Genomic DNA, 13,358 nt, shown 5'->3' on the forward strand with positions numbered 1-13,358 from the left:
TCCTTGCGGTGGTGGTGGTCACAAGTGTTCCGAGGACCTTTACAATGCGAAGCAGGAAGTTCAGCGTGCGGCTTCCTCACACCCTTCTATCTCTCCATCCAAGGACATGGAGCACTCATCCTTTTCACAGGGTCGTTGCTCTTAAGAATGCAAGAGCTTTACAGTCAACAGCACTGTCTTTGAAGTTGTGACTGCAACCCGTCTTGGCTATATCTTAAAGATCTACAATGGTACGCCGATTCCGCGGTTCCAGTGCAAGATTGCACAGTAAGTGAGATGTTGCCACGAAACTAACCTCCACATATCAAACTAGCGGACATGGTGAACAATACCTGGTTCATGTCGAACGGGATGATATCGAAGGCATTGGACGACTTTCCGCTTCTTCTTTTACGTCTGCTGCGATTTCTATCATATCAGATGTCCGAGAGGGCCTTTGAAACGCTTCTGCCATTGTTCAGATGCTCGGAACTTGAAGACATACTCCACCATGAAATTATCTGTTTTGAAAGATGCTGCACTACGGTTAAAACATGACTAACATATCAGTAGCCTACCTCTCCTTGTTTACAGGCAGAAATCTCCAGCAGCCTCCTCGATCATAACGACTTCCCACCACTTGGCAGTTCTCCTTCTCCCCCTGCGGAGCCCTGCGCCGATACCGCCCTCGGGCATTTCACCACTCTGTCTAACCACCCGTCTACCCAGTTCACCAGCCCACAAACCGAGGCAGCAACAGGAACAACATTCATTCCAAAGACTGCGGCTGAGGACCGGACAAAGAAGATGTCCATCCAGCGTCCACCACGCCTGTGCAAGTAGCAAGAAAATCCCGAGCCAACCGCCTCTCACCAAGACCCGTCAATTATTTCTCTTCACTGTCCCCGTGGCTCTTCATTCCAGCTGAATAGTGCGGTGCATTCACATCCCAAACCAAACACAAGCAGATGGAAGTGTACGTGTGCATGTGAAGCAAGCGGAGCAGAACCACCAAAAAAGCACGACACGGTAGGTCCCGCAAAACATCGCAGTAAAACCAGGCATGATGAGCCAGGTCATCATTCCCCATCCCAAGGTCCTTTATGTCTACATAAATGAACAAGGCAGAATGGACCAACTAGCTAGCTCACCCGCTTTTCCTTCCATTGCGCCCAAAATGAAGCGCCTCAACCCTCACCGCAAGCAACGGGAGGATTCGGGTCCCGCGCCAATGGGGCAGTCCAATCCGGTCCAGTCCAAACAGTGCTGATACAATGTCAAGGGCGAGTCAGGTCAACCGTGCGCAGGAGATCGTGTCTCGTTGTTCTTGTCCGTTCTGAGTTAAGTCTTGGGTTTTCTGATGGCTTAACGAGGGTGTTTCAGTGCTATCGTTCGCCATAAACATATTCGTTGGAGCGACACGATGGGAAGGATGCTGGGTGTGTAGGAGCATTGGGCTGGCGCTGACGAGATTGACATGGGTACAAAGTAAGTAAGGTGGAATTGTGTCGGTTTCCCGTGGCTGGGTAATTTGTAGTTTTTTAGTAGTACTAATTGGTAGAAAGGAGCTCTTCGGGGATACATTTTGATCAGCTTGACGTGTTTGACTTCTTCATCGTGTAGCCTAGTAGAGGCAGGTTCGTCTCAAATCAGTTTACAGTTTTACATATTCTGATATGCTCAAAAGATGGATTAAGTGTCTATCTCTATATGAACCTTGTAGGATATGATACAGGATAGACAAAGCGTACATCTCACTGACTCTACTTTCTCTTTCTACGTCCTGGAATTCTAGCCTCATTCCGTCTCCCGACTGGCCGAATCAGGGTGGTTCCGCGTAGCGTTCAAGGCTGTCTATGATTTATTTGGTGATTCGAATGCGAAGGATGCAGGTAGACGTCATTCGTCACCCGCACAGTAGTCGAGTCGCATTGTCAAGGCCCTTCGCTGCGAGCATGATGAAGATGAGTCTTGCCATGCTAGATATGGCCCACAAACACCGCTCGATATGAATTGATGAGTACCGATCCTCGATTTTGAACCGTGATCCCATCACAAGGATCAAAAATCTCACTTTGGGTAGCTCAATCCAGACCAGGCCACAAAACAATGCAGCGTGGGTAAATATTCAAAGCCTTTTCCCCGCAAGAACAACGCTTGAGCCATCTCCCAAAGTGGGTTGAGTTGCGGGATCCGCTTGCGAGGCATTTTTCTTTGTAACTCTCTCGATCAGTCCGCTGATCGGTCCATGAACCGTTCATTGTCACTGCAGACGTCTCTGAGCATCGCGCAGTTGGCTGCGAAATTGCAGATGATGTTCCCGGTGTCAATTCATCGAATAACGAGCATCATTCATCATCTTCTTCGCCGTCGCTAAGTTGTTCCCCTTTCGCCAATGCCTGTTCTTTCCGCTTCTGTGCTCGCTCCCTCTTCTTCTCTAGAAGCTTGTTCAGCTTCTTTGCCACATTGAACACCCCTCCCGTTCCTGCTCCACATGCAGCGCATGATGGATTCTTTCTATACCGTTGTAACGCGCAGCTCTCGCAGAAATAATGCCCGCACTTCGTGGTTATCGGACTTTTGTAGGATTTCTTGCAGATGATACATGCAAATGGAATACTTTCCAAGACCGTTTCGTCATCCTCGTCTTCATTGCCGTTCTGAGCCGAGCGATTCGCTGAAGCGACAGTCTTGCCTTGCAACTTCTTGCCTTTCGTCCCTATTTCCCAGTCCCGATCCAGCTCCCAGCCCTGCTTATAGCTTTCTCTTGCATGTAAGAATTTGCAGGTGTCGCCAAACGCACAATATCCACTTTGTTTGTAATCCTTGCAGACGTCCGGCGCAAAATCTATGACTGTGATCGTGCGAACGTTGGTTGAGGATTTGACTGGTCCAACCTGTTTCGAAGGCGCATCGGGATTTTTCTGGATAAAGGATTGGTAGTTCGCCTGGCCTTTATAGGTGCCGTCTGATTGTGTAGCAGCAATGGGTCGCGCCTGCGTTGTTTCAGGTAGAGTCTCCGAGTTCATATTACCGTGTCTCTCATCAAACCAATTTGAGGCTTTTGTCGCATCGTTCGTGGTTATGGGAAGGACAGCAGTTGATGACGCCTGTACGTCATGCTTGGAGTGCGTTCCTGACGCTGTGGATTTAGCTGTGAGTCCAGCATTTTTCCTCCGCCGCTTGATCTGTCGGCCCTCCTCGTCCTCAGAAGACGTGAAACCGGAATCGTCGTTTATGTCAGTTGGCGACTCAACTCGCTTTCGCACCGTGGCTTTCGACTTGGGTCCTCTTTTCCTAAACGTTGCAGCAGGGACCTCGGGTACAGGTCGCGGTTCTTCCATTTAGGATGGCAGGCTGTTTCACAGAGAGACCTGTTATGGGTGAGAAGGTAATGGAATACGTGGGAGCAAGTTCACATCCCGCAGCGTGCTTCCGAAACGCAAGCCAAGAATGATCACATAATCCATAATCTCATGCCTAGTAGCCCTCAATCAGAAACTTGAGGATCAAAATGACTAAACCATCAGACCACTACGTAGTAATAGGAACTGAACCAGAAAAGGGACACATCAACCACCCACCAAAAGGACAGCGCTTGGGTTTCGAACCACACTTAAATGATGTATCCCTATTGACTGAACCCATTTCGTGTTAATTCGCTCACTCAATCAGGTCCCGCTGATTAGTAATCAAGAGGAGCTCTGGTGCGGGGTGTTCGGCCGCTTTCCCCTCTATTTCCCTTCTCTCTTTCCCCCACTACAATACTACTTTGACCTTCCACAATCCTCTCACAAGACCAAGAGCTTGCCGTCGTGGTGCATCCACCATTTTCCTCGGTCTTCTCAACATCTTCTCTACTGCTACCTAACTCTCATCTAATTCTCGAGAATGCCGGACAACAACGGCTACAACATTACCAGCTCTGGTACCAACTCCCAGGTTAGTTTTAGATTTGTCTTTGGCATGCATCCTCCCGATATCTGACCTGTTCACACTCACCAGGGCAACCATTACTGTTCTCGAGACTATGGTTCTTCAGCAGCCAACTCGAATTCTTACCACTACTCCAACACGTAAGTTTGCTCTGCTATTAGACCCGTTGGTGCATATGATGTATTTCACTGCACCTTGTACTTCCGATTGATAGTCTGAAGCTGATGTTCATCATTTTCTCATGGGCCTGTTACTTCGTTGATTGTTGCCTTCTTTCCTAGCTCGATTCCCCTAGCACCGTATTGTAGCCCACTAAGTTGTTATAGGGATGGTTCATACTACTATTCAAACTCCAATGGAAGCACCTACTACAACAACGGCCAAGGTGGTGCTACTTACACAGCACCAGGCTCTGGTGGAGAATCCAAGAAATGATTGACGGAGATCCGAAAATCTGGGACTAGCGCATCCATGGACGGGACAGGATGAAGATCACACGTGGTTGACAGCTTGTGGCTGAACTACTAACGTAGTAGTACGTTAGAAGTTTTAGAGACAAGGAGCCGCTTCAGACAAAACAGTCTGCAGGCCACAACAGATAGCATAACTCTCAATATTGTTCAGATGCTTAATCAACTCGCGCCTTATTTATCATTTCTGGTTCGGTGGCTATCTCTAATGCTGTATGGGATTCGTCATTGGCGAGCACGGGGTTCTATCCTCGCAGTCGTGCAACAAAGGTAAGTAGTACAGTAACGGACCGGATCACATGTGCAACGGATCATCCCCCTCCGCACCAGAAATGGCTTGGCGTTTTGCGTCTCCGAGCACATTTCTGTTGATCAAACATTACTGACGATATTTTGGAGTTAGAGTTGTGGCAAATAGACATTTTCTAAACAAACTTGCTTGATTCTGGCCATTGGACCCATCCCTGTGGTTAGTTCCGATGAGTACTTGTGGGATAGCCGCAAGCCAAATTTGGTGACTTGAAAATTTTTTTTGGTAGGGAGATATCGGCCCTAAACCATTGCGGATGGGGATCCATTGCACATGCGGTCTGGTCAGGGCAATGCGGCGATCGCTGTGCTCATCAGGGGTGATCAGGAAGCCACAATGATCCAAGCGGTGGGGGCCGAGCCGTGAGATGCCTTGCGTGGTGCCTTGTGAGCCTGGTGACGACTGCGCTTCTTCCTTCTTAGCCTTGATTATTATTAATCTATTTTTTCCCGTTTCATCGGGAGCCTGAATATTTGGGCGACAAAATCCTTCATCAGCTGTACCAGGATTCCATCCTCCTGGCGTGACCAACAAAAGACCACACTTCTTGGGTGCGAGGATCAGGAAAAAGCCATGACAGCCACAGAGAAGCATAGCCACAGCGACAGGCACTGAGGCTGTCATACTCATACTTGGCTGGATCGATTCAAGTCGTTGTAGCGGTCGCTGCTCGTTGTCCTAGTCAGGGATTAAGCGTCTCCCATGGGGCTTTCAACCGCATTTTCTGAAACCTTCTCTCTTTTCTCTCTTGCTCACCAATGTAGATTCTCGCAGGTTTCATTTCCAGCAAATACGGGTTTCGCTGCATGATGAGGAAATCTCCTGAAGCATACCTAGTAGTTGGAAGTTCTGTTTCAGTTCGAGCCGCTTTTCTCGAGCTAGGCCACTAAGGCAGCTACTAGGCCTGGCACTTTTCCAATCTAAGCGCTGACATGCCCAGCCAGCAGCTTGTGATTGGTGGGCCTGGTGGCTGTGTTGGCTGTGTATATCCAAGCCGCATCTGTTCTTCACCATCGTGCTCTACAACACTGCACACTTTCTGCCCCATCCTTCGTTCTCAGTATCCTGTCTTTCCTAACCGCTTGTACTACAAGCACCAACCTCTCTCGCCTTCTGAAATTGGTTTGTCCGACATCACTTTGTGGCGCGGGGAGCTATTTCTCGATCAGTTTGATGCAATTGGGCACTCTTCGATTTCTCCGGAATCAGCACTATAGTTCATCCTCTGCTATGGCTACATGGGGTTAGTTGAAAAGTTTGGGACCCCAGTATCCCGTTCTGAGTGCTCCCTTCACAGCTGAGGTCCTCGATATCAGCCACTCTTTCAACCCACCCCAAAGAGCCTGGTCCCAGGTCTCAGGTCTCGATGCCTTGACAAGCCTCCAAGCCGCGTACTACCTTACACCTGGTTCATGGATTCCCATGACCAGGGTGAGGAAATTGGTCGCTCAGGCTGCCATGTTGCCTTACAAAGGTAGGCAAGCGATTACCCACTTGGCTGTGACGTGCATTCTTCTATCCCTTGCATGCTTTTCTCTACCAGTAATGCATAATTCTGCGTTCGTCTATCGAAGACATTCATCCAATCTTCTGCCGGTTGCTGCCTAGCATTTATATGATATACTGCTTTAGTTATCACATCGAATATCGCGAAGCTATTATTAAGATCTCTTGGGAGTCATTCTTGCCAAATCCCTGCCGTTCTTGAAACTGTCAACTTCTCTATCAATCTACCATCCAAATAGGAATGTTATCATCCACTGAAACCACTTTTGCGTGCTTGCAGTGACGTACGCCTGCTTGTCATTCAAGTGTTAAACACAAGATTGCGGAACTATTTGCGCCAATATTGCCCGTCATCACCACGAAAGCGAGCTACACTCAATATCCATCGCAATCCTTAATTTCGAAGCTTCCCTGGGCGGCTCCTGTCCTTGTATATGTGCCGGAAGAGCATTTGGACGAAAACCTACGATCTCTTCGGCGTGGACAGAATTGAAGAGTGGATCTACTGCCACAACAGCAGAAACGACGAGCCTTGCCGAAGGGTATTCATCCACGACTACGGTGACATTAATATGGCACCCGAAAGACCTCGTTCAGTGGAGTACGACATTCCCTTTGGACCTCGGATTATCGAACGGAAACCCGAAGGCGAGGTACGTGAAATTGCTATTCCCAGGTGAGAAGGACATTCGAAGAAGCTGATATTTGGCTTTAAGGTTCAAGAACTATATAGATCCGCCAGACCGGTGAGACCACAGCATAGGCCTATCCTCCGACATCCGGAGCCCGAACGCATCGAAGCAGATTATGTAGAGCTGCGAGAACCTGGACGGCGACGCCCGCCACCTATCAATATTAGAAGACAGGTCGCGGACGACTTCGTCCCCTTACCACGGCCAGTGCCATCACCAAGATATCCGCTAGATGAAGAAACACCAACCTTAGAGATAAGAACTCCTAGACAGCGACCTATCATTCACACATCACCTTCCCCACTTCGGGAGCATCGTCGACGTCGAGCATCATCTCCATCACCGTCGCCAAGCCCGGTTCGTGAAGTGGAGAGGATCAGAATCTGCAAACTAGACAAGTCTGATAGTGGCAAAGCTGAACGGTATCGAGGTCGTGCCGCTGAGGACGAAATCAGGGTTGAGCGCGAACGTCGTCGCCACGTCGAGGAGAACAACCGTCACCTAGCGGAGAGGGCATCTCGCGAGGCTTCAGAGCGTCGTCGGGCCCAAAGAGATGCTCAGAACGCTATCGCTCAAAGAAGAAGTGCCGAGATAGCGGCTGCGGAGCTACAACAGCAGAACGAGCGACTAGATCGTGCGCGACGACTTGCGGAACGGGAAGCAGCTATACTCGAGCGAGAACGATTGCGGGAGCGAGACCGATTGCGGGAGCAAGAAAGAGTTCGCGAAGTATCTGGACGTCCTCAAGGAGCCTTTCGGCTAGCAAGAGAACCCCTTCGATCACCGAGAGACCCCATCCATCTTACTACAGATCGAGGTGCACAAGTCATTCAAGCAGCCCAAGCCAATCAACGTCTCCGGCACAGGGAACGGAATTCCTACCATGATTATCATGATTAGGGACGAAGAATTGACGAAGACCGTCACGACTGATGGTGTCCACTGCAGAGCCTGAGCGTCAGGCAATGAGCTGGGAGAGCATAAGGGGTTTCTTGTTGTTTTCTGTTGTTTTCTGTTCTCAGGTGACATGAAATGCTGGCTGTGATTCTTCATGAGGAGCTCTGGCGCTTGGACAAGTGTGATGTAGGAGAATCTGTTTGAGAATACGGAGTATGGCGATGGCGATGGCGATGGCGTTGGCGTTGGCTTCGAAGGACATTTTAAAGTGATACCCCCTGCATATGGTGGCGTTTGGCATTTTTAGTATAGTGCAGAGGCATTTCGGAGGCTATCACACGGAGTCTATCATCATTTGCCAGCATTTCCGCTAGAGCTGCACTGAATCGGAGAGGGACCTGCCATCGCACACATCGCATACATCCCTGGTAGCAATATCCAATGCCAGTCAGTGTATACGTAGTATTGTACTCGTAGTGGGAGCACTGATCTGTCACGAGAGCCAGCCTTGAGCCTGACCCAGTAGGTCGCGTTCCTGCATAATAACTTGAAGTACGGAGTAAGCTGGGATGCGATGACGGTGATCCCTTGTCGAAGGATAGGCTCCTCATCTGTCCTGACGCCACGGTTCTGACTTGGATCTTTTTGCCTCACCCCTTTCTCCTCTGGCCCAGTGTGGTAATACGCGCAACTCTAGTTCTCAACACCACCCAACCTGCCCTCTAGCTACTGCCAAAACCTGATACAGCAGCAGCCTCCCAGTTTGTTTGCCTACCCAATACGTCGAAAAAGCGAGGATTCCAAGGCCATCGTTGACTAAAGTGCTGCAGATGTAGGACGACTTTCATCATCCACCATCATACATTGGTTCATCAACCCTGGTCTTCTACCCAAGTCTTCTACCCGAGTCTCTGCATCCCATCCGAGCAGAGCGGAGCTTGTGTGGCGCAAAGAGGCACACCAGCAGACCACAATGAGTCTCGAGACCTTGGACCTCGTCCAAACTCCGCACCTAAGTCCGCAGAGATCCTGTCAAACCAACCATAATCTTCAAGGCGATCCGTTGCGACAATGGGCAGCTCCGAGCCACGGGAGGTGAGGAGTGAGGCAACGTCTGCCGAGAAACTGTCGAAGGACGCGACCTCTCCTCCTCCTACTCTTCCCTCTGCCCCAGACCCTTCCACCGACCCCGGGGTGGTCCCTCCGCTCGCATCACCTCCACCCGATGATGGGAGCATGCCAGAAAACCTAGACATCTTCGGTCTCTCACCAGTGGCTGCTCTGAAGATGCTCTGCAGAAGCATTGACTCTCTAGTCAAGCTGACCGGGGATATACCTCCGACACCCCCAGTCAGAAGCAGAAATGGCTCACCTGTGCACTCGCCGTCTCCGGGAAGCAGATCGAGGAACGCGTCGAAGGAGAACATTGCCTTTTCGGCCGGGCAGAAGAAGGAGGTTCCAGAAACCGCTATAGGGAGTCCAGAAGCCCACCAGAATGAGCCCATACATGTCGTTGGGGCGCATGCTGAGCCAGTCCACATCCAGCAGGGTGCTATTGCACGGAAATTCTATTCGAAGAGGCCGCCTCCTATTTCCACCGAAGCATACCTGATGCGCATGCATAGATACTGCCCAATGTCTACCGCTGTCTATCTCGCCACAAGCCTCTACATCAACCGTCTAGCTGTGGTAGAAAGAGTGATTCCTGTCACACCTCGCAATGTGCACCGGCTTCTGCTGGCAGGTCTACGGGTAGCTATGAAAGCTCTGGAAGATCTGAGTTATCCGCATAGTCGATTTGCCAAGGTCGGAGGAGTAAGTGAGGTGGAGCTTGGAAGGCTGGAGATAACTTTCTGTTTCCTCACCAATTTCGAACTCAAGGTGGACTCGGAAATGCTGCAAGAAGAAGCCGACGCTGCGTCACTTCGAGAGGGCGAAGCGGTCCAGGAACTGCCTGCAGGTCTCCAGCTGGTATTGCCCAAGGGTGAAAAGAGGAAGGCCTCCTCGGCGCTGCCTACCAGACCTCTCATGCCGGCGGTGGAAGCGACATCGTAATCATATATGTGGTCTAGGATCTCGGATCAGGCAAAGCAACATACTACGTGGTCAAGATGGAGCATAGATATACGGCATGTCGGGTAACAGGAGCTCATATGGCGTAAAGCGTAATATGGGCTATCAGGGGGAAGAGTCAGGTTGGCGCGTTATAGCTCTTAGTCACCCTTCTCCGTACTTCTTCATGATCATACATACACCAACAAAGATCAACCCTCTGAACCGTCTCCATACACTGTCACCCAGAGTATTGCCCCATAGTCGATGCTGTGGAGACTGCGGCTGACTACGGAGTACGGCGGCGGAAAACATGCGGACGCCCCAGCTGCGGCTCAGAAGCTTAACCGAGAAGTTAGTTAGTAAGTCCCTGGAAGCGAGCCACTTGGTTCTAGCCAGATAACTGGGCAGCGACAAGGCAGTTCCATGTGAGATGTAAGATTGCAATCACCAGGAAGTCCGACTTCGATATCCTCTTCATCGAGCAGCCATACTTCGGCATCGCTATGTCTGTCTCATCTGATCATACATGTAGGCCGAGGTGACCATGGTATCCACACCTCGAGCGACCTCTGCAGACGCTGCTCATACTCCTTCAACTCTCAGCTCTACAACAGGGAAAGCCGCAGCAAACTCCTCAGAAATAGGCCTGGGAGATGTCGAACTCAGCAACGTACAGAATGGATCTGCGAATCCTCCAAATAACCCTCTGGAGTACGATATCATGCAATGCGCCCGGCTTGGAGAGACCGGCTTGATACAGAAGATGCTCGAGACGGGAAGATCTCATGCGCAATACAAAGATGCGGAAGGCATAACACCTCTCCATGTATGCTCTCACGAGGCTCTGTAATCGCGGGACTGTCTGATGTCTTGTGAATAGTGGGCTGCCATCAATAACCAATATGCGACGTGCGAGTTCCTCATCAAAGCCGGCGCAGACGTCAACGCCAAAGGTGGAGAGTCGGGCGCGACGCCTGCTATGTGGGCAGCTCAGAGGTGTCATTACTACGTTGTGAGCTTGTTGCTTCGGTCTGGGACCGATCCTCTCCTCGTTGATGGTCAGGGCTACAATATCCTCCATCTTGCAACCATCGATGGCAATGCCTTCCTCTTGGTCCTGCTTCTCCATCAGGAGATTCCTGTCGACACCACCGATCCGCAAGGCCATACTAGCCTGATGTGGGCAGCATACAAGGGGTTTCCCGCCTGTGTGGACCTGCTACTCCGGTGGGGTGCAAATGTGAACGCAACAGATGAAAAGGGACTGAATCCGCTGCATTGGGCACTGGTCAAAGGCAGTCAGCCATGCATACAGAAGGTGATTGAGTACGGTGTCGATCGTTTTGCCCAAACACTCGAAAGCAAAACCCCTGCCACGGTGGCCGATGAGATGAGATCGACGAGGATGTGGCATCGAGCACTTTCAGAATGTGGCTATGATGAGGACGGCAATCCGAAGACATTGCCCTTAGGCTTGACGTCCCTTGTGAAGGACCGACGCGTGATGGCTAAGTTCTTCTTTCTCTGGCCATTCCTGAGCTTGTGGGTTGCCATCTCCATACTCAGTGGAATGCCGATCTATGCCGGCCTGCCCATCACAGTCGTGGTGTCATTCGTGCTCCAGAAGTTTGTTGTATATCTTGCTCAATGGGGTCCATCAGAATACCGCCATATCCACCATACGCCATTTCTAGCTGGAGTTTTTGCAGGAACCCTTTTCTGGGTGGGCATTCGGTGGGTCTTTTCGATTGTGCCAATAACATTTACCTCACATCCGGTTTTCAACATCGTCTTCGCCACATCCTATGGTCTCACGACCTACTATTTCTTCACCTCCCTCCTCGAGGATCCAGGATATGTGCCCAAACTGCCTAGCCGAAACAGTCAGAAGAAAGCCATTGAAGAGTTATTCAGTCTGTGGAAATTCGACGAAGACAACTTTTGTGTACACTGCATGATCCGCAAGCCGTTGAGGAGTAAACATTGCAGGCGTTGTGGTAGATGCGTTGCTAAATATGATCAGTAAGTCTCTCAGACCGGTGACGGATCATCAGGCGGGGAGCTAATTGCCAACAGCCATTGTCCATGGATCAACAATTGCGTGGGCACCAACAATCTGCGCCATTTCGTTCTTTATCTTCTTTCCATGGAGATAGGCGTTATCATCTTCATCCGGCTCGTCCTCTTCTGTAAGACTCCCTCTCCGCAAATCAGCGGTTCCACCATTCCAATACCTGTACAATACTGATCTCTGATTCATAGACATCGACCTCCTTCCCACCCCGGCCTCAAACAACATCCAATGCAACATCCTCCCACCCAACCTCTGCAGTCTCCTCCTCCGCGACCCCTGGACAATCACCCTCTCCCTCTGGACCTCATTACAGCTCATCTGGATCACCATGCTCCTGGTGGTGCAATTCGTGCAAATCTCCCGCAACCAAACCACATATGAGAACATGAAACGTCACATCCAGTATCAGCCACAACCGCCAATCGGAGGCGTCGTGACAGCGGGTCTCGTCTCCGGCTCCACGAGTCTCGGCCCTGAAGGTGCCGGCATGCTTGGTAGCTCGAATGCATCTGCCAGCGCTGCTCAGAGGAAGAAGGAAGGCTTCTTGTCTCAATGGACGAAGCTTTTGGGGCTGGATGCTTTTGTGGCTACTGCCTCTGACACCTCGGCTACAGCCAACGGCAGGAGGAGACGGAGGGGGAATCCATACTCCAGGGGTGTGGTGACGAATTGTAGCGATTTCTGGTGCGACTCCACCGCGCCTTATTTCGGGACGAGAAAGAGTGGAGCGGGGATGGCGGTGGGAGAGGGGATGCTGGGTGGCCAGGTGGTCGACTATGCGAGGTTATATGATGTTCCGATCAGGACTACGGGGAGGGGAGGACGATGGTGGAGGGGAGGAGGGCCAGGGAGTGGGAGAAGGGATGGAGGGATGAGGTATGAGGCTGTTGGTGATGGTGGTGGAGAAGAGGATAGGGAGGGTGTTTGACGGTGTGTATGTATATTGCACACTGCATTGAGCAAGAGAATTTTTTCATCCTCCTCGTCATGCTATTTTCGTATTCATTCCTCGAGTGAAGGACTTTTTAACGTCACTAAGTTAGGTACTTTCAAGAGCTAAGCGATGTCGGTAGTTATAGGTATAGCGCTGTGCCCATCCAAGGGAGGGGGGGTTTATCAAGTAGTTGTCACTACTAACTAGAAATCCCACCTAAGAAAGTCGCCAGCATAGGTAAGTAATATCAGCGGGCCTGTGGCCTGCAGCCCTCGGGCGTCAAGGGCCCTAAACCAACTACGGCATCCATCCCCCCTGGACTTGACTTACTGACCTACTGGAAGCTACTGCGGGAACCCGCTGAATGAATGAATGACTGACTGACTGACTGACTGACTGACTGATGGCAGCGTGGTTCCTGTTTCTCAAAGGAAGGAAGGAAGGAAGGGGGCCTAGAACAGTATTCTCCCCATTCTACTAATTGGTTAACGCGTCCGTTGCTGAA

At 50.6% G+C, this 13,358-nt stretch overlaps 4 protein-coding genes across 4 annotated transcripts; 3 read left to right on the forward strand and 1 right to left on the reverse strand.

Annotated features, from left to right (window-relative positions):
• Positions 1-2,327: 2,327 nt before the first annotated feature.
• EPUS_03315 (Pre-mRNA-splicing factor cwc24) lies at positions 2,328-3,323 on the reverse strand (the record flags this gene model as incomplete). The annotated part of the gene is made up of 1 exon (XM_007805138.1): positions 2,328-3,323. The coding sequence occupies one exon, from the start codon at positions 3,321-3,323 to the stop codon at positions 2,328-2,330; it is 996 nt and encodes a 331-aa protein (XP_007803329.1).
• Positions 3,324-6,773: 3,450 nt separating this feature from the next.
• On the forward strand, positions 6,774-7,793 carry EPUS_03316 (uncharacterized protein; the record flags this gene model as incomplete). Its single annotated transcript, XM_007805139.1, has 2 exons — positions 6,774-6,854; positions 6,918-7,793. 2 exons carry the CDS (start codon positions 6,774-6,776, stop codon positions 7,791-7,793), a joined length of 957 nt encoding a protein of 318 aa, XP_007803330.1.
• Positions 7,794-8,861: 1,068 nt separating this feature from the next.
• On the forward strand, positions 8,862-9,845 carry EPUS_03317 (uncharacterized protein; the record flags this gene model as incomplete). The annotated part of the gene is made up of 1 exon (XM_007805140.1): positions 8,862-9,845. The coding sequence occupies one exon, from the start codon at positions 8,862-8,864 to the stop codon at positions 9,843-9,845; it is 984 nt and encodes a 327-aa protein (XP_007803331.1).
• Positions 9,846-10,389: 544 nt separating this feature from the next.
• Positions 10,390-12,847, forward strand: EPUS_03318 (Palmitoyltransferase akr1; the record flags this gene model as incomplete). Its single annotated transcript, XM_007805141.1, has 4 exons — positions 10,390-10,671; positions 10,726-11,867; positions 11,922-12,034; positions 12,108-12,847. 4 exons carry the CDS (start codon positions 10,390-10,392, stop codon positions 12,845-12,847), a joined length of 2,277 nt encoding a protein of 758 aa, XP_007803332.1.
• Positions 12,848-13,358: the final 511 nt, after the last annotated feature.

This window comes from Endocarpon pusillum (assembly GCF_000464535.1).
Source record: "Endocarpon pusillum Z07020 unplaced genomic scaffold scaffold4044, whole genome shotgun sequence".
Lineage (NCBI taxonomy): Eukaryota > Fungi > Ascomycota > Eurotiomycetes > Verrucariales > Verrucariaceae > Endocarpon > Endocarpon pusillum.